This window comes from Pagrus pagrus (assembly GCF_965226575.1).
Source record: "Pagrus pagrus genome assembly, chromosome: 18".
Lineage (NCBI taxonomy): Eukaryota > Metazoa > Chordata > Actinopteri > Spariformes > Sparidae > Pagrus > Pagrus pagrus.
The window spans coordinates 4,612,963-4,631,696 of NC_140202.1; the positions used below are offsets into that span (position 1 = coordinate 4,612,963).

The 18,734-nt window shown below is 41.1% G+C and overlaps 2 protein-coding genes across 2 annotated transcripts in view; one reads left to right on the forward strand and one right to left on the reverse strand.

The window, feature by feature from the left end:
* The window catches only part of bach2a (BTB and CNC homology 1, basic leucine zipper transcription factor 2a), a 41,542-nt gene extending 35,761 nt beyond the window's left edge, over positions 1–5,781 (forward strand). The window contains exons 4-5 of the mRNA XM_084382178.1: positions 2,843–3,049; positions 3,362–5,781. Coding sequence (XP_084238304.1) covers positions 2,843–3,049; positions 3,362–3,802 — 648 coding nt within the window. The 3' untranslated portion in view covers positions 3,803–5,781. The remainder of the gene's footprint in view (positions 1–2,842; positions 3,050–3,361) is intronic.
* A 5,250-nt stretch (positions 5,782–11,031) lies between these two features.
* Positions 11,032–13,573, reverse strand: gja10a (gap junction protein alpha 10 a; the record flags this gene model as incomplete). Its single annotated transcript, XM_084380522.1, has 2 exons — positions 11,032–11,070; positions 12,176–13,573. 2 exons carry the CDS (start codon positions 13,571–13,573, stop codon positions 11,032–11,034), a joined length of 1,437 nt encoding a protein of 478 aa, XP_084236648.1.
* Positions 13,574–18,734: the final 5,161 nt, after the last annotated feature.

The window sequence follows — 18,734 nt, forward strand, 5'->3', positions numbered from 1 at the left end:
CCAGAACTCTGTTTCACTGAGTGAGGCTTTAAATCTGACTTCACTGAATTCTACAGCCACCTCAAGGACTCTGACTTCTCTAACTCAGGGGTCCAGTCAGTGCACGTGAAAGATAAGAGCCACATGAAACACAACCAGAGTGTTTAATCTGTCATTAGATCAAACTGTTGATCTTCCATTTGATCACTGCAGGAAAAGCACTAATTAAAGTTAAAGATCCAAAATCCAAACTAACTAACTAAATACAAATGAGTATGAGTAACACATATTTCTGAAAATATACATTTAAACTATAGATGATTGTGAAAGTATTTTATAGGCTTTGATATGTGGTTAAGATGTTGATGTTAAAGCTTAGAAAAGTAAAAGCATAGACCTGTAGATTCACTTCTAACTGACAGTACTCAAAAAATCCACGTTAGTTAAAAGCTCTGAATGCTAGAAGACGTGACAACATTTATTATGTTTCTAAAAAAGACTGACATGTGAACAGAGCTTCATTTGTAAATCAGGAGGTCCTGAACACAGACTGGGTGCTCGGCACCCTGGTTTTGAGTCTTATCCTGTTTTTTTAATCATATTCAGGTTATGACGTCTTCATGGAACTTGACAAACCTTGTTCATTCATATCGTAACAGTATCCAGGTTTCTGCTTGCAGGTGTGTCCGTGTTTCTCAGCATCTCAGACGATATGTTCAGTACCAACAACGACTGTTCAGAAACCAGGACAAGATGTTAACACGCCACAGCATCCCAGTTTCTATCAGTTAGCATATCCAGGTTTCTCAAAAGTGGCATTAGGTGTTATCCAGATGTGTAACAGCAGCCAGGGGTGGATGTGCTGTAGGATCAGACTGACCTCACTCAGAATAACGACCGTCAGCAGTTACTTTACTGTTAATAACATTATTCATCTGACTTCCTGACAATGCAAATGTTGATGTGACCACTTGACACCAGCAAGTGATGAAAGAGTGTCTCAGAGGTACACACCATGTTAAAAATGGAAACCAGAACACCAGAGAGTGAGAGACACAGAGAGAGAGGGACACAGAGAGAGAGGGACACAGAGACACAGAGAGAGAGAGAGAGAGAGAGAGAGACACAGAGAGACAGAGACACAGAGAGACAGAGAGAGAGAGAGACACAGAGAGAGAGAGACAGAGAGACAGAGACACAGAGAGACACACAGAGAAACAGAGAGAGAGAGAGAGAGACACACAGAGAGAGAGACAGAGAGACAGAGACACAGAGAGACACACAGAGAGACAGAGAGAGAGAGAGAGAGAGAGAGAGACACACACAGAGAGAGCGAGAGAGCGAGAGGTTGGTGGGAGATTTATGACCATCCGAGGCTCACTTTGTCATTCCAACCTTATTATGTGACTGCTGAGAGTCATGGAGCTATATATAGATGTCTATAGAGTAAAGGACAGGCGGCACCTAAACACACATACGCACACGTGCACACACACACACACACACACACACACACACACACACACACACACACGCACACACGCACCTCTGTTCCCGTCCCTCTGTTGTCAGAGCAGTGAATGATGTCATGCTGTACTGGCGGCAGCACTGTGCTGAACACTGCTGCTATGAAGGAAACAACATGAGCTACTGTAGCTGATGTTCACTGCTGCACTGTGACATGGTGCTGTGGATGACCACAGCTACAGTGAATGAATGAAAGAATAGCTACAGTACAAACTCAAACACAGCAGGCAGATCAGTGCAGGGATACATCAGTACATTCTTAAGACAGAACTGAAGGAAAGGTTCAAACCATCAGTTAACTAGAGTCAACCCAACATGAATGACTGCATACTAAATTATTTCAGTAAATAATAATAATTCAAGTAAATGAATGCAATCATTGGTGATATACATATATACGTATACAAAATATATATATATATGTATACCAAATGCAAATAATACACAACCCATTACACAAACAACAACTTAAAGGAAATGGATTCATATGAGTGAAGAAGGAAATAATGAATGAATAAGAAAGTGTTAAATGTTGCACCTGGTGGTGAAACAAAGAGCTCATCTTGTTTTCTCTTTGTGTCAAAGCTGCTGGGGTCAGTAAGCAGCTCAACACTGACACCTAGTGGTATAACAGCACACTGCCCTCCAGACACAAACCAGGAGCTCAGTGTGATGAAATCAGAATCAGAATTCCTTTATTTGTTCCGCAACTGGGAAAATGTCTGTGTCACAGCAGCCAAAGGACAGTAATTACAATAAACAATAATAATAGTAAAAAATAAACAATGTAATAAAAAGGTAAGGAATAGAACAAAGGTAAGAAAGCTCCTTACATCACTCAGTAAGAGTTGTATTCAAGTTTTAGCAGCCTAATGTACTGAAAGTATCAAAGTCAAACAGTCACAATGTAACAGAAAATCGTCGGTCTCTGCAAATGCTAAATATGATATGGTGACATTATTATTATTAAGACTGGTGTAAGTGGTCAGAGAGTGTAGCTTTGGTTTCAGCAACATGAGGGAACACAGTGAAGTGAGGAAGAAACCCTGAAACCAACAGGACACAATGATGTAGACATAGACATGCATCGTCTGCATACATACATTCACATCAGGCCAGCACAGAGACGACGGATGGACCGACAGTGTGATGTAGTTGTTGACAAAATCACCCTCACTCAAAGTCCACCTGTTAGCTTTTGTGGAGCTTTCATCTCACTGTCTTCATCAGCAGGTGGAGTGTGCTCGGTTGTCATCACATGACCGAAGTATGGAACTTAACTGTAGTGATAAAAGTGATTGATGAACAAATAAAACCTTATTAATGATCCTCTCAGGTGAAGCTGCCCTTCCCCGTGGACCAGATCACAAACCTGCCGCGCAATGACTTCCAGATCCTCATCAAGATGCACAAGCTGACCTCAGAGCAGCTGGAGTTCATTCACGACATCCGCCGCCGCAGCAAAAACCGCATCGCCGCCCAGCGCTGCCGCAAGAGGAAGCTGGACTGCATCCAGAACCTGGAGAGTGAGATCCACAAACTGGTATGATCATATAACACACACACACACACACGATTGAACACAGGACAGTGTCTCAAAGGTTCATGACCGGCACAGAGAGCAGGTGTTGATGTTTCAGGTGGTTCTGTGGTTTGGGTTTGGGTTAGATGTAACACGCCATCTGGCTGCCATGTGACAGAACTGCAGCTCCAGTGACAGTGATTTTGTGTGATGATGCAGGGTGAACATGGGTCGTATGTTGATCCGATGCCTGATGTTTTCTTGGTGATGATCTGAGGGGTGAGCTTTGTTTCTGTCCTGCTGACCTGATGAAACTGTGTTTTATGAACCCAGGTGTGCGAGAAGGAGAAGCTGCTGAGCGAGCGCAACCAGCTGAAGGTCTGTATGTCTGAGCTGTGGCAGAACCTCTCCTTTCTCTCCCAGCAAGTGTGTCGGGAGGTGCAGAGCCCTCAGCCACCTCCCGTCTCCGCCAGCATCGACCTCACATCCAACCCACCGTCGCCTTCTTCTGACGAGGGCTTGTCCCAGTCCAGGTCACCTGTGCCGCGGCAGAGCGACGCTGGGTGTCTGTCGAATGTGGGTCCCGGTCAAGGGGGGCTGGAGGATAGGCAGCCTTGGGTGGAGGTGTCAGGTGTGGGCCGGGAGAAGCCAGAGTATCCACTGGTGCTTGGATCCACTGAGGAAGTATGTAGCCCCACTGTAACAGTGGATTTCTGTCAGGAGATGACTGAGAAATGCACAACGGAGGAACAGAAGAGACAGAACTGCTCTTAGAGTGTGGAGGCAGACACACCTGGAGATCTAAAGTATTTTCTTTCTTTTTTCTAATGGATGACACAAGTGTTGTCTCCTCAGCAATACTGTTGGACAGGTATCTTTGGACTGGCGATAAAACAAAAGCACTGGCAGCTTCCTCTCTCTTCTCTCTCCTTTCTTTCTCTGTCTCATCCTGACCTTCTCTTCCTGTCAGCTTCCCTCCTCTCTCTGCATCGTGGAGGTTAAACTCAGGGATTCTTCAGAATGTTCACTAATGTCCCTGTTAACATGTACAGACACTTTACTTTACCGTCCTGTGAGTCTCGATAATTACTTCAGTACATACCATACAACTGATTTGTGCTAAATAATTCATCTTTATTCAGTTCATTCATTGTCAGCATCTGTCACTTTTGGTTCATTAGGTACTAGCTTAGCATAAGCTGCCACTGGCTCCGTTGAAGAGAAAACCTACTGATCACAAACTCTGAGGCAGACTTTCAGACACAGTCTCTTGTTTGTTTAACACACTCATGAATAGAAGTTTACAAATGTATGATTTTAAATTGCCAGAACTTTAGCTAGCTTTGCTAACTTAGTCCTGACTCCACCTCTGATCCTCTCAGCTCACTTTAAGAAGGAAGCAGATATTTCCCCAAACTCATCCTTTAAATGATACAGTATATGATACATTAAAGTGCTTACCTTCAGTGACTTAACAGTTTTAGTGATCCAGTAATTGTTGAGTGACACAGGACTTTAAAGTAAAATGTTACCAAAGGTGTGTATTTTTAAACTTTTGCATTCGATGAACTCACATTATGCAAAGTTGCTTCTGTCAAGCTTCACTTTTGCTTTTTCTTGTACTCAGATGGACGTTTCTACACCTTTCTCTTCTCCCTCTTTTCATATCGTACGTGCTAAGAGACAGGACGACATTACACAGTTGAAGCACTGCCCAGCTCGTGCGGGAGGCGACTCCTGACGTTCAATATGAGTGACACATTGTAAAATGAGTCCCAAGCCAATCACATGGTGTTCAGACAGATTAAAGGAGCATAACAGTGTCGCTTTATATTTCTGCTGACCACTTTCCAAAGAATGCTCCCGTGTTTCTCACTAGATTTCATTCACATCTGCTCAGTCAGGTTAAAAATAGATTGAGATCGTTACATGATTTCAGACATGGTAGTCAAACTGGGCCATGTTTTCTTTTTTTTCAGGTTCTTAGTTGTCCAAACATTTCCAACAAGGCGCTGGACGGCTGCTTGACAGGACTGTGTCATTTGGTAATAATTGTAGGGAGACACAGACCAATTGGTACAATTTTCTTTTAATTCCAATGTATTGATAATGTAACCTTTCTTCACCAGACAAGTCTGTGTGGTTGTACATTACAGTCAAGCATACAATTCAACAAATGTGTTTAATATTCAGATTAAAGTTTCCAACAAATTGACTGACTTTATTACGTCTGAAGTCATAATAAAGTCTCGTGTCAGTAAGATTTAGCTGGTTTATCAAGAAAAATAAGAACTGAGCAAAGTTTAAAATCATTTTCTGGTTCTTTCTTTGAAACTGGAAATATGACTGGATGTTAACTTTGTTCACTGTCTGAGAACACAATATCTATTTTTATATAATTAGTATCTAATGACATGGTCCTCACCAGGAAACTTCCCCGAAATTAAATTTGATTTGATAAATGAATCACAGCACTTTTTTTTTCTTGAAACTGTTATTGACAGTTGACTTCAAACGTCTACATATTTGAACATAAAAAACAAAGAAACAATTCATTAAAAGGTGAATGAATGAAATGAATATCATATGACAGATTTCTTATCTCAAGCAACTCTCCCAGTCGATCGACACATTAATTACACTATTAATTCAGAGTGAAATGAATGGAAAGCTAAATCTGTGTCGAAGGTAGAAAAATACAGAAAAATACAGAAAAATCTAGGACACGATGTCATGCTTTGGAAAATGGGTAGTTGGAATGTGAAGCATAAATGATCCATGTTAGATGGGCTGAACCTTAAACACACTGCTGTGGTCATTTAAAGGTAAACTGTGCAGGATCTTATGGTCAGAATAAACAAACCACCGACAATTATTTATGTTGTACCTTTACATTATTGGTTCACTTTCAGTGTTATGTAATGACGACCGTGTGCTTCAGGTCTGCTTAGGTTTAGGCACAGAAACACTTTGTTAGGATTAGGAGAACATCGTACTTTGGCTTTAATAAAACCTGTTCTGGTCACCACAAGCACAGCTGGAAATATCCAGAGGTCTCCTCAAAACTATCCAGTGGTGTCATGCTTAAAAACGTTGAACAAGTTTATGCTAAGCTAGGCTAACTGGTTTGCAAACAGAAACTGACAAATCCTGCATAGTTGACCTTAAACAACAGCTTAAAGAAATCATAAGTGCTCTTTTGGATCTGTTTATTTATTGTGTTATAAGTAGTATGAATTTAGTGTTTGTATTATGGTAATCATGTATTTAGCTGCACTGTTCTCGTATTGTACATAAGACGAATATCCCTACTAAATGTATTTGGTACAGTATGTTGGTGTAAGACACCTACATTTTCAAATTCACACGTCATATATGAATTTGTGGAAACACGCAGCAAAATGATCAATCTGTGCGAACAAATCAGCATCCCTGATAGTGTATGGTGTGAAGTTCATGCTCCAAACAAACACACTGGCACGTTATTGATTTAGATGCCAAATTCATCTGCTGTTGAAAAGTCGATGGTGCGGCACGTGGCAGGGGTGAGTGCTGCTGCCGTCTGTACTGTTGCTGCCCAGCACTCTGCTGCCTCACAGCCCAGTGTGTTGACGGCATCTGGATACTGGATGTGTTTTGGATCAGGGGGAAGTCAGGTTTAGCACAGGACGCTCAAACTAGAATACGAAACTGCAATATTTAATTGCATTTGAGTTACCAGAAATTCTGTCAGGGGCTGCTATTATTCTGTTTGATTGTTCCAATATGAAATGATTGGATTTAAAAACGAAGAGGAAGATTTGAAAACCATGTGGATCAGTATTATAATGGCAGCCTGACCATGCAAGCTTTAACACACTACAGTGAGCTTAAATGGAAACATAAGAGCAAATGTGCTCATATTATTGAAGAGACCTGATGGTGCCCATGACATCACCACAGGACCTGTTAGCCAATGATATTCTCATCAGAATGTACTAAATGTTCAAGAACACGACTCAGCTGGTTTTCATAGACTTTAATTCCTTAATGTGAACTTGTTAATTTATTGATCTGGACTGTTGTTGGGGGTTGGGTGTAGAGGAAATGCATAGATGTAAAATGTAGGTCACTACCCTTTCTTAGAATGGAGTTGTTAATGACTGTATATTTTTTTTATTGTTGACAATTTCATAAAAAATAAGTCTTCATTTACAAGTCACACATAAGTTGTAATATTTTAACTTAAAGGGGTGTGAGTATGTTTACAGTTTTGTGTACTACCTGTTCTTTTGTTTTGTAAAGATACCATTCAGACCTGGAAATAGGTTGAATAGAAAAGCTGATCATTTTTTATTTACATCAGTTAAAAGTGTTGATGAATTTGTGAGAAAAGTGCAGCTACAACTTCTTGCCTTAGAGGTGACAGAAGCCAGACGATCCAGTAAGGGAACGAGGGTGTGACTGAGATGAGAGTACACTGCAGCTGTGCTGTAACAGTGTCACTAACAGTCAGCGTGGCCCCTTCTGCTCTGTAGTTCAACATAAAGACCACCAGTGCAACTTTATTCACACTTTTTCTTTCACCATTCATGAAGTCACCATCATCTTCTTCCCCTCTGGAAATATGGAGACCCAGTGTCCAATATTAAATAAATTAAAAAACAATCAAAACATATGGATAAAATATGTAATATAATGACATGATGACACAGATTTAAGTAAACAAAAAATGTGTTCAGAAAATATTTTGAAATTAAAACTGCTGAAATGAAAAAAGGCCTGTAGTAAAAAGACATTATGAAAAGAGATAATAACAGGCTAAGTTTTATAAAAGTAATTGGATTTTCTTTTTTTGTTTACAATTTCATGACTACCATGAAATATTGTTTGCATTTAATATATATTTTAAATTTGTTCCATAACAGCCTATTTAATTCATGTAATACTGGCCACTGTGGGACTCCATATGGAAAAACAAACGTTCTTGTGTCACTAAGGAATAAACCATGATAGAGGACCAGACGTTTAAAAGATCAAAGTTGACTTGATGAAATGAATCAGTTGCATTTCTGTAATGGAGCTAAAGATAACTGAAGAACATCAAGATGAGGCATCAAATCATTTTCAAGTCTTTAATAATCTGTCCTAACAAAACAAACATGGCTAATGAAAATCTGATATCAAAACATTCATTAGTTTTTTGGTACTTTCTTAAACAGTGTATGTTTTTATGGAACATTAGACGGATGAATAAATACCATGAAATGATTTTGTGCCTCATTTTGACATCCTGAACTTTACTTCCTCTTCCTCTGCTCGTGCTGAAATGCAAACAAAAACACCTTCTGGTTTCATTGAAGGCTGCAAAGATGTGAAAAAATCTAATATTTAAAGTCCAACTCTGAGGACTTCAGGGACGACATGGACGCTGTACAATATTACTCATGTATGAATATGATTAGAGCACAAAAATGGAATTTTGAGGAATAGTCACTTTTCCTAATCAATGTAAAAAAAAAAGAGTCAGGTGTTTGAGGAAAAGATCCAATTCAGAAGTCTGACATTAATATTGAAATTATTACTCATTCAATCCTCACCGGCCCCAAATCTTCTTCCACACAGCCGTCATCAGCAGTATTAGTTTGCTGGTTCACACGGAGCATCTGTAACCTCAGCACAGTGTGGTGATAATAGAGTTTAAAGGCGCGTACCAATGGTTTCTTTCTGTTACTGCAGTAGCTCCTTGACTGCCAGTTCCATGTACTGTTGTATTACTGCTGACCCAGTAGAGCCCAGCAGATATCTCAACTATGCCTTGATGTTTTTTTTTACTTCATTTCAGTGTAGTCTGAAAATGAACTTGTGGAGACTTGAAACTTGCCCGAGTTAGCTAATCAGTCACATGCTGTTAATGTTGCCAGCGCTACAGTACATTATTGTTGTGTTGTAAAGTAAAGCCGAAATACAACTTCATCACAATACTCCAAAATAACAAGTGTTCTACACGCTGACATGATGCCCACTGTGTGACACATGAACTAACATAAGCAAGTTTCAAGTCTCTGCCTGCTGATTATCAGTCTGTCCTGAAAAGCAACAGCTGCCTTTACAACGTTAAAAAACAACTTTCATTTTGAGACTGGTCACCAGCAGTAATGAACAGTAAGTAATGCAGAAAAACACTGGTTTGGTCTTTTAAATTCCATTTTGACATATTCTGTTTCTAACAGTTGTTCTTAGCCATGTAGCATGTAGCCCCAAGAGTCTGCATGTGTTCATATGAACAGGTGATGCTCTGGCTGTGTTCATTCAGCTCCACCTCACTCCCATCGCATCACAAACAGCAGTGTGGTCAGTCGCCCTCGCTTCTACGTGTGACACTGTAGTTACCTCTCTAGCTTCACTTGTTGGAGCGCCTCTCCAGTGCAGAAGTATAAAGAGTCAGAAAAGTCCACATCAGCAGGTGGTCGTGGTTAGATGGGACGTACCCTGGATTTTTCCTTCTGGAGAACAGGGTTCACATCCTGCTTTTGTAACTGACACTAAAGGGGTAGATAGAGCGTCATAGTTTGAAGCTTAAGCCACTGACGATGCTGCTGAACTCAACAGTGAAAACGTGTTGGTTCGTCAGCATATTGGAGGAGAACCTGCAGACTCTTGGGTCACTGTGTGACTGAGAACCAGCGCTTCACACCTTATGCTGTTATATTGTAATGAAATCAGAATACACATGTCAACAAACTACGACTCGGAACAGCCAATCAAATGGCTGTAACATTGCTTTTTCTTTTTCACAGAGTAGATGAGTTTCCCACTTTCCAACATGTCAGATTGCAGTGCTACTGTAGGCACAACAGCTGTGGTTTAAACCTTGAGCAGTGGGCATCAGGGAAGAGTTTTCCCTTCTGGAAATTAGTATTTTGGAATCAAATGCCTTTCAGTTTACAATGACAGCACTCAGTGGCACACTAAAGGAAGTACTTATCTAATCCGATCGTGTTTACAGAAGGGTAATCGGGGCCACTTGGATCTCAGATTCTGATTTTCGAGCTTTTTTAAGTTAAGTTGAACAGACTCTAAGCACTTATCTACCTGGATAATTCAGCATACCTCTTCTTATGGGTAAGGACTGTATGATAGACATGTAGACAGTTTCTGTGGCATTGTTTCTAACTTTTTACAGTGGTTACTTCATTGTATTTGTATATTTTGGTGAGCCATTTTTTACATGTCCTTTTTTGAGTACCTGCAACACGACTGTTATATGCAGATTCAGCATTTTTCATTTCCTTTTTTATCTTTGAATGTCCAAATGACCCGTGTTTTGTTTAGATCTTTTTGTAAATATTGTGCAACATGTCATGTTTTGTTTATTTGATATGAAAAAGGTTTTAAAGGAAAAAAAAACAGCATTTTGCCTCGGCAAGTTTTGTTGAGAAATAAAACAGAAAGCATGAATTCTATGGCGAGGTGTTGGTGTGTGTACTTTGATTAAATATCTGTTGACAAAATGATTGCTGTTTTGTTAAGAAGCATTTAATCCGAATATAATATAAAGTATCATCATTTCTCATGAAATTACTGTATATAAATGACTGTACACAGATACACACATACTCTAATCAAGTCTGCGACTTAGAAAAAAGTACTTTAGCTTTATAAAGTCCATGTCACAGAAGCAAACAGATCCTCTGAGGATTTTGCTCCATAATTCATTGTGTCTTTTCTGCACAATATTAAGAATTCAGCTGACACACGGAAAGATGTTTTTAAAAAGATAAAATCCTTTCCTGTTCGTACCCACATGTAGGCTTTATAAGGTGCTTCAAATCCAAAACAGACCGGGCTTTGGCACTGAGTCCGCTGCTTCATCATGGCTGACTGACTGGTTTTGGCCCCATGTGACTTGAGCAGTGGATCAATGTTGATGGCTGGATCATTGATACAGTTTTGACCCTGTGTGTGACCCAGCTGGGCCTCTGGAACACAGCTCCTACGGCCATGATGTTAGCCTCGTCGCTTCACTTCTTCATGATAGAGGAGATATCCAGAAACATGCTCTGAAAAAGACAAGAAGACAGCTTTGACTGAGACTGTAGCTGCTGCTGGACATAAAACACACAACGTACACTGGGAAATGTAAAAGTAAAGTAAAGTAAAACAGGACACATCTGTCAGTACAGTCTCGTGTCAGTGCTCCCATGAGGACACACAAACACAAGTCTGTAAACCTGAAGCAATATGGGAACAACAAAAACAGTGATGAACAAATCCTTTACGTCTATTTATGACAAAATCAGTCCATGAAAGAAAAACATGGAGCCCAGTACGTGACATGAAGAAAAAGAAACAGTACATTTGTAAAAACAGGAGCCTATTAATTAATAGATTAATTTATGAACACATGAATTGACATTTAAGCTGTTGAAGAGATGTTGAAGATAACTCATCAACAGTTAAAATGATGTAACGTGTTTGTTTAAATCTCCATTGTGTTGTCTGACAGGACTTTAACGTATGTGAAATGTAAAGCAGATATGTTAAATGCTTTGTTCAATTAATTCCTCTGCACAATAACTTGAGAGCATGAATTCTAAAATGATTTTGGAGTATGATTACCACTCCGTAGCTGTATTTATAAAAGATAGTTCTGTTTATACTGAAACTAATAGAGCATTTCAATATGAGTATTATTCATGTATTCAATAATTTGTGTTTAAATGTCAATTGTTAAACATTTTTTAATAGAAAACTGTTTTATTAATGCATGTATTTAAGTAAATAATTGAATTTAGATTGCATCTTACATCTATATCTTTACTCTATATCTCTATAACTATTGGAGCTCGTTCAGATCGACAGAAATGAGCTTTCTGTCTGTCTTCTTCATCTCTGCTGCTGACTCTTACACTGTCTGAGGCCTCGTCATCACTCACTGTTCATCACATTGTTTTGGTGTTGGGTACTTAACCGACACAAAACACTTAACTTCATAATGCTACCATTGTGTTTTTAACTGATTAGTATAGTCAAGTCAACAGCGGCAGTGGAAACCCAGGTGATGGCTAAGCTGTACTTTAGCTACTTTAGCCTTTATAGCTTCGCTTTCTTGACTAGTGTGAAGCATCATTCGGTCACATGAGACAATCTCTGCTCTTTACTTGCCATTGACATTCTTCGGCCTCCTGCAGGTGGCATCATGGGCATGTCGCCCCCCAGGGAGCCCAGTTCATCTGACTCCTCTGAGGTATGTAAGGAAGGGCTTGTGGAACCACTGATGGAGGACAAGCTCTCAGATGGCGGTCTGATCATGAAGCTGGTCTTTCTGGGGTTGGGGATTAAGACCTCGCTCATGACTGACTCCCTCCGCTCATCCTCATCCATGTCTCTGGTAGCACTGGGCCTTAAGGTACTGGTGGACAGCAGAGCTTCCAAATGACTGGGGTGAGGATGTTCACCCTCATGATGGTTTGTTGTGCTAACCTCCACACTGGACACAGCAGAATCCCAGGCTGGATGGTGGTCCACCACAGCTTCATGGGTTTGGGGAGCTTGGATTGCACAGTTCTGGCCAGGCCTGGGTGGCATCCTCGGCTGGGGGCAGATATAGCTGGTCTGGCTGTATCCCAGATGAGCCAAGCTGTTGTGTCTTGGTGCGTCCTGGTGGGCTCTGAGCCCGGTGTTGTAATGTGGAGGCTTTGTGTCCGCCTCTGGAATCACTTTGAAGGTCTGAGTCAAAGGCCCATTGTGAGGTGATACATTGCTCATTACACAAAGATGTGGTAAGGACTTCTTCTTGGACTTGTAAATAACACTGTCATCTTCTGTGTACCTCTCTCCATAGAGTGTCTGTTTGATTTTCCTGATGCCGAGGTGGGATATTTCCAGAATGTTCAGGAAAAGTGACACACCGGCAATGGCGATCATGAAGACCATGAAGATGGTCTTCTCCGTGGGCCTGGAGATGTAACAGTCTACACTGTTGGGGCAAGGCAGCCTGTCACACTTATAGAGTGGCTCCAGTTGGATACCATAGAGTACATACTGGCCCAGGATGAAGCACACCTCCACCACAGAGCGTGTAAGGATATGGATGATGTAGGTTCTCAACAAAGAGCCTCTGAGAGGAGCCCTCTTCACCTTCCTCTGCTCGTCCAGCCTCTTAAGCTCCCTCTCTATGCGCTTATGTTCGTCTAACTCAGCCTCGTCCATCTCCTCTTTCAGCTGAAACCGTTTGCGGTGTCGCTCCTTCTCCAGCGTTCTGATGCAGTAGAGGGCATGGCCCATGTAGACTAGTGAAGGCGCAGACACAAAGATGACCTGCAAGACCCAGAAGCGAATAAGGGAGATGGGGAAGGCGCGGTCGTAACAGACCGTCTTACAGCCTGGCTGGTCTGTGTTGCAGACAAACTCGGACTGCTCATCATCCCATACATCCTCAGCGGCTGCACCCAGGATTAGCATGCGGAAGATGAAGAGTATGGTAAGCCAGATCTTCCCCACGATGGTGGAATGACTGTGAACCTCTTCTAGGATGCTGCCCAGCAGGTTCCAGTCACCCATGGTCAGCTTCTCACCGCTTCAATGCCACATGTCCTTGAACTGTGGAGACATAGCAGGCACATACAACACATTACCCCACAAAGCTGGAATACAATATTAATAATATTGTGTTTTTGTGAAGGATAGATACAGTTACAGAAACACAAGCAGTCAGACAGGGAAAACCGTAAGTGGGCACAGTGTGATATCACTAATGCCTCATTGTGCAGGAACACAACTCTGTAAGTTGAACATAAAAGTTAGCTTGTGAGCTATTATAGATGTTTACAACAGACAGTTTTTGTTGTAATTTTACCAAATGTACTTCAAATAATTTAGCTAAAGTGGGCGCTTGCTTACAACACTTTCTGAATGTCAGAGTGCTTGTGTTTGTTGCCCTTTTGCCCCTTATTTCTCACTGATACAGTATATAGTTAATTTTTTTTTAAATGCACAGTAAATTACTGTAAGAGCTGACCACTTCTCTTTTGTTAAGGATTACTACAGGAGAAAATGTGTAAGTGCATTTGCTGAGAACTATTTCCAGCGGTGGATTAATCTACATTTGAGTGTATTTCCAGCTGCATGGGTTGTATATGGGACTGAAAAAACGACAGTGTGTGTTAATGGTAATGAAGGATCATGTCACGTGTATGTGCAGGTGTGGCTCACTGATCTGTTTTAATAGGCTTTGGGCAACAATGGAGCTCAATGGCACACAGATGTTATGGATCCCACTGCTTTTCTTGCAAGACCTGCCCTACTCTGCCTCTGATTGGTTTGCATCTGTTGTTTTTGTATGACGAAAGCATTGACAGCTTTGTGGACCTGGTACTCCCTATTAAATACATCCGTCAATTTCTCGACGGGAGGAGGTGAGAAAAGCAGAACTCAAATGGGACCTTGTTCCCGTCAAAGAAACTAAAAAATGTGACTGAGATTTCTGTGGCCCTGGTATACCACAGGATATCAAGAGGAAGAGAGATCAGTGGGACTCCTGCCCATGGTCTAGTGCCTGTTTAAACTAAATGTTCAGTGGTTGTCTAGTGTTAATGGGTTGTGTCTGCGTTTTTCTTGTGGTTGGTTTGTAGAACAAACAGCCAGCGGTGCAGCTGATACAGTGGATTGTTAGCTGTAGTTTTCCTGGTAAACACACTGAACAGTTTGTCTGGTGTAACTGCAGTGTCTCTGGGCTATTTAGTGGCAGGACAGGGTGGCAGCAGCTCGCCTAGCAGACCTGCAGACACCTGGCCTGTGTGCCTCGCTTAGCCTAGTGAACTCTGGCAGCAAAGAACAAAGAGTATGAGTGACCCCAGGAGCAGCAACAGACCGGGTAGGAAGACAAACAGGTCAGAGCGGTTGATGTGTTTACTTGGGAAACTACAGCTTATAAACTACCTTATAATAACCACAAAAAACCAGACATAACCAGAGCTACACTACAAGTTAACTGTTGAGTCAAGCTAGAGAACGCAACCAACAAGGCAACCAATCAGAAGAGGAGGAGAGCAGGTCTTGCGAGAAAAGTGGGATCCAAAAATGGGGCACGTAGGAATAAATATCTTTGGCTTCACACATTACCTGACGGAAGGATACATTCATAGGTTGCATGTGCATGGAGAAGAAAAATGTGGATAATCGCCAGGATCAATAACATTCTGCCCGATCAGCAAACTGAGAGGTGAGTTTAGAAGTTGACATCTAAACTTATTTACATCGGTAGTTGAGAGCCCTTTCCATTTGTGAAATCGCAGTGACCATTGAGCGGTTTGCTCATCCAGTCAGGTGTAGCAACTGAAACTGTCAATCATGTTGTCCAGTCGAAGTGAAAAGCGAGTTTGTCCTGAGCAAGTGTGGAACCAAAGAGAAGAAGAGAGATGCCATCGTGTGGTCTGGCAACTTAATAACCACACATATAATCAATTAACATATGTACTGCGTGGTACACAGAAATCCCACCCTGAAGCAGAATCTGTATGAACAGATATATGTACAGGGGTTTGGAATAAAATGCTCTGACAATGAATTTTGACAAAGCTAGAAAATGAAGACTTTGACATGTCTTCAGATGAACAATAGTAGTGGTTATGTTTTTGGGCTTTATTTATTTTTTTAAAGAAATATATTCAAAAGAGTTTGATTTGAGTATAGGGCTTATACTGTGCCCCAGAATATTAACATGGCTGCTGTCATTGAGCTCTAGCATTTGTTTGATTATTTAGTCTATGGTTTAAAACACCTGTTTAAAAAGAAGACCACTTATCTCTAATAATGTATTGTTTGAACTAAAGTTGATCTTTTTATAAACCACAATGTTTCAGCATGTCGAAACAGTCATAACATTGACATGCATGAACAGGTCATCCTCTTTTCAAATATGTTGTGTGCCATGACCAGTGCTGATACAGGGGCATTCACACACTCAATAACATTGAGCTGCACAGTGCCATAGAGATAACATGCACATTCTGTTTCCCTCCTCTGAACATGGAGATTAAATGCTTTTCTGTTGGTCAGTCAAAGTTTCAGCTAGAACTATTATTTTCTTTTCACATTAAGTGACAGTTCACAGACTATTGAGGCCAAAAATATACTACACAAGTCATTCCTGGACCTTTGGGAGCATGGCATTACAGCAAACTCCACTCAAAGAATCAACCATTTGAGCAGCACTTACATATCACTCGTATGGGTTCCCTCTTTGCCTCTTGATACACTTCATCATTTTTATATAAGCATCCCAGGAACTGGCTGTGTCTGTATGGCTACCCCATGGAGCTGTTTGGTGGTCCTCTTGTGCCGGTTCCAAACTCCAGTCCACATCCCTCTGCTCTCCTCTGTCCTTGTCTCCCTGTGTATCTGTGAGTGATGTGGCTGCCTGTTTGTTGCCAGTGCTCTCCCGTGTTACATGCAGGGTTCACAGGATGTGAGCATCGATCACATCCCGACGGGACAATGCCCCCCACCACCCTCCCTTCTCCCACGCAGGCAGTGCCAACTCCAACCAGTGCCATCAATATCACCCTCTCTGACAAAGAGTTATGATATTTTTATGGTTTGTCTTTCACATAGAGCCGACTAGTGGTGCCCTCATCATAAAGATGTACATGAGCCAACAGGGAGGCCTTGACATTCAAGCTTAACTCAGTTCACCTATCTAATGTGGTTTCATGGACCATGTCCTACCTGCCTTCCTGCCCACAGCTTTTAATTTAGGATGTGGGGGTTATGCATGTCAGTCCATGTACATGCATGCATGACTGCCTGGCACCCCTGTTGTGTGGATTCAATCAGCAGAGTTTGTGCAGGGATAGTGCAGAAGGCTCAATGAACATCCCAAAACTAAGATCATGATAGGAAGTGAGGATAATCATTTGGATTCAATATTTTTATATTCACAATTAGTCAAATGATTATGTGTAATTTTAAAGGTGTCACTTCTAGTGGTGACCCTGCAGAGAATTATCACCAGCTCATCTCTACTGAACTTTTTATCTCTTAGTTATCTCTCCTCTTAAAAACGAGCTCCGTTCAACAGACAGCAGACGGACACAGTCAGAGACCAGCTGGCTGAGGAGCCAGACTGTTTCAGAGAGTCAGCAGGGACCAAGAATAGAAGAGAGGGAATACTGGTCCTAAAGGTCCAGTGTGTAGGACTTTGTGTTATCAAGTGGCGAGGTTGCAACAAATCAAATACCCCTTGTCTCACTCTCCCCTACTGTGGCTGCTAAAAACACAAAAAAATGTAAAAGCTCCTCTGTAGAGTCAGTGTTTAGAAAAACGTGGCGGTACAACATGGCAGACTCTGTGGAAGAGGACCCGCTCCATCTGTCGATATAAACAAGTCATTCTAAGGTAATGAATACACAATGAGTATTAATTTCAGGTGATTAAACACTAATGAAAACATGATTATGAGTGTCATCTTTCATTTATGCTCCTAAACCCCCTAAATTCTACACACTGGACCTTTAAACTCATCAGGTAGACACATAAGACAAAAGTGTTGTTTTTCCAGTGGCCTTCAGGGAGCAACTCCAGCTGGTTGCAAATACAAGTCTGATTGTATGTAAGTTTATGAGGAAATTAGTCTACTTCTCACTTGATTTCTTACCTCAGTGAACAGTTTCTTTATGATTTGCTGTTAATCGCTAGTTTTAGGTCTTTTTCAAGCGTTAGTAGAAAAATATTGATGAGTGCAGCTTAAAAAAATATGGTATTGGGGATATATATATGTTTCTAATTCCCCTCAAAGTAAAATATTTATTTCTCATATATCTATCTTTTAAATGTCTTTTCACTGTTAAATGAATGAATTCTGCATGCTGTTCTGAGTAGGTATCGTGGTTTAGAGCAGGATGCACGTCTCAAAACGCTGTTAAACAGTTCATAGGCATGAGTTTTGAACATGTAAATGCCGACACTATGGTGGTGAGGGAGGCCCACAGACCCCCTCCCTCAGTGCACAGAGTAAAGCAATAGTACATATTACTGGCTTGATTTGAGAGCCCCGGTGCTTGGCTGCATAAAATGACCAGCTGTGCCTGGAGGGCCTTTAATTAGGTTTCCATCGCGCTCTGACAGAGTCAATGGAGCATTGATTTGATTTTCCCTTCAGAAACTGCGGCTGTGGTCGCTGAGGCCAAAATAATGCCAGATGTCACAGCAGGATCATTGGGTTACACAACCAGCGGCTGCATCGTGTCCCATGGCTGACTGACAGCCGAGCAGCCGGGCGGGAGTTTGTCCAGTCTGTGTGTTTGTTGACATCAGACCTCAACTCACCCACATGTTGGTCTTCATTTCCTGGTTAACAGAACACAACAGAGTTTTTCCTTTTGATGCTCCTTCAGAGAAATTTACTTTCTACTGCATTACATTTATTCTACAGCTTTCACACACAAATATAATGATACACATACAAAATAATGGACTGGGTTGTATTAAAATTATAATTAGCTCCATTCAAACCAACTCCAACATTAAAACACTACTTAGACAGTAAAGCTTCCATAATAACGATCCTGATGCAATAATAGTAATATACTGGTGATACAAAGGCATGTTGTCTTTATTCAACAGTAGAGACAGAATTAACTGTGATGGAGTTTTGAGTTTACCAGAGGAACTGCCAGTAAGAATTTATTTCCAAAGTCATGGCTGAATATTTAAGTGATTGTGA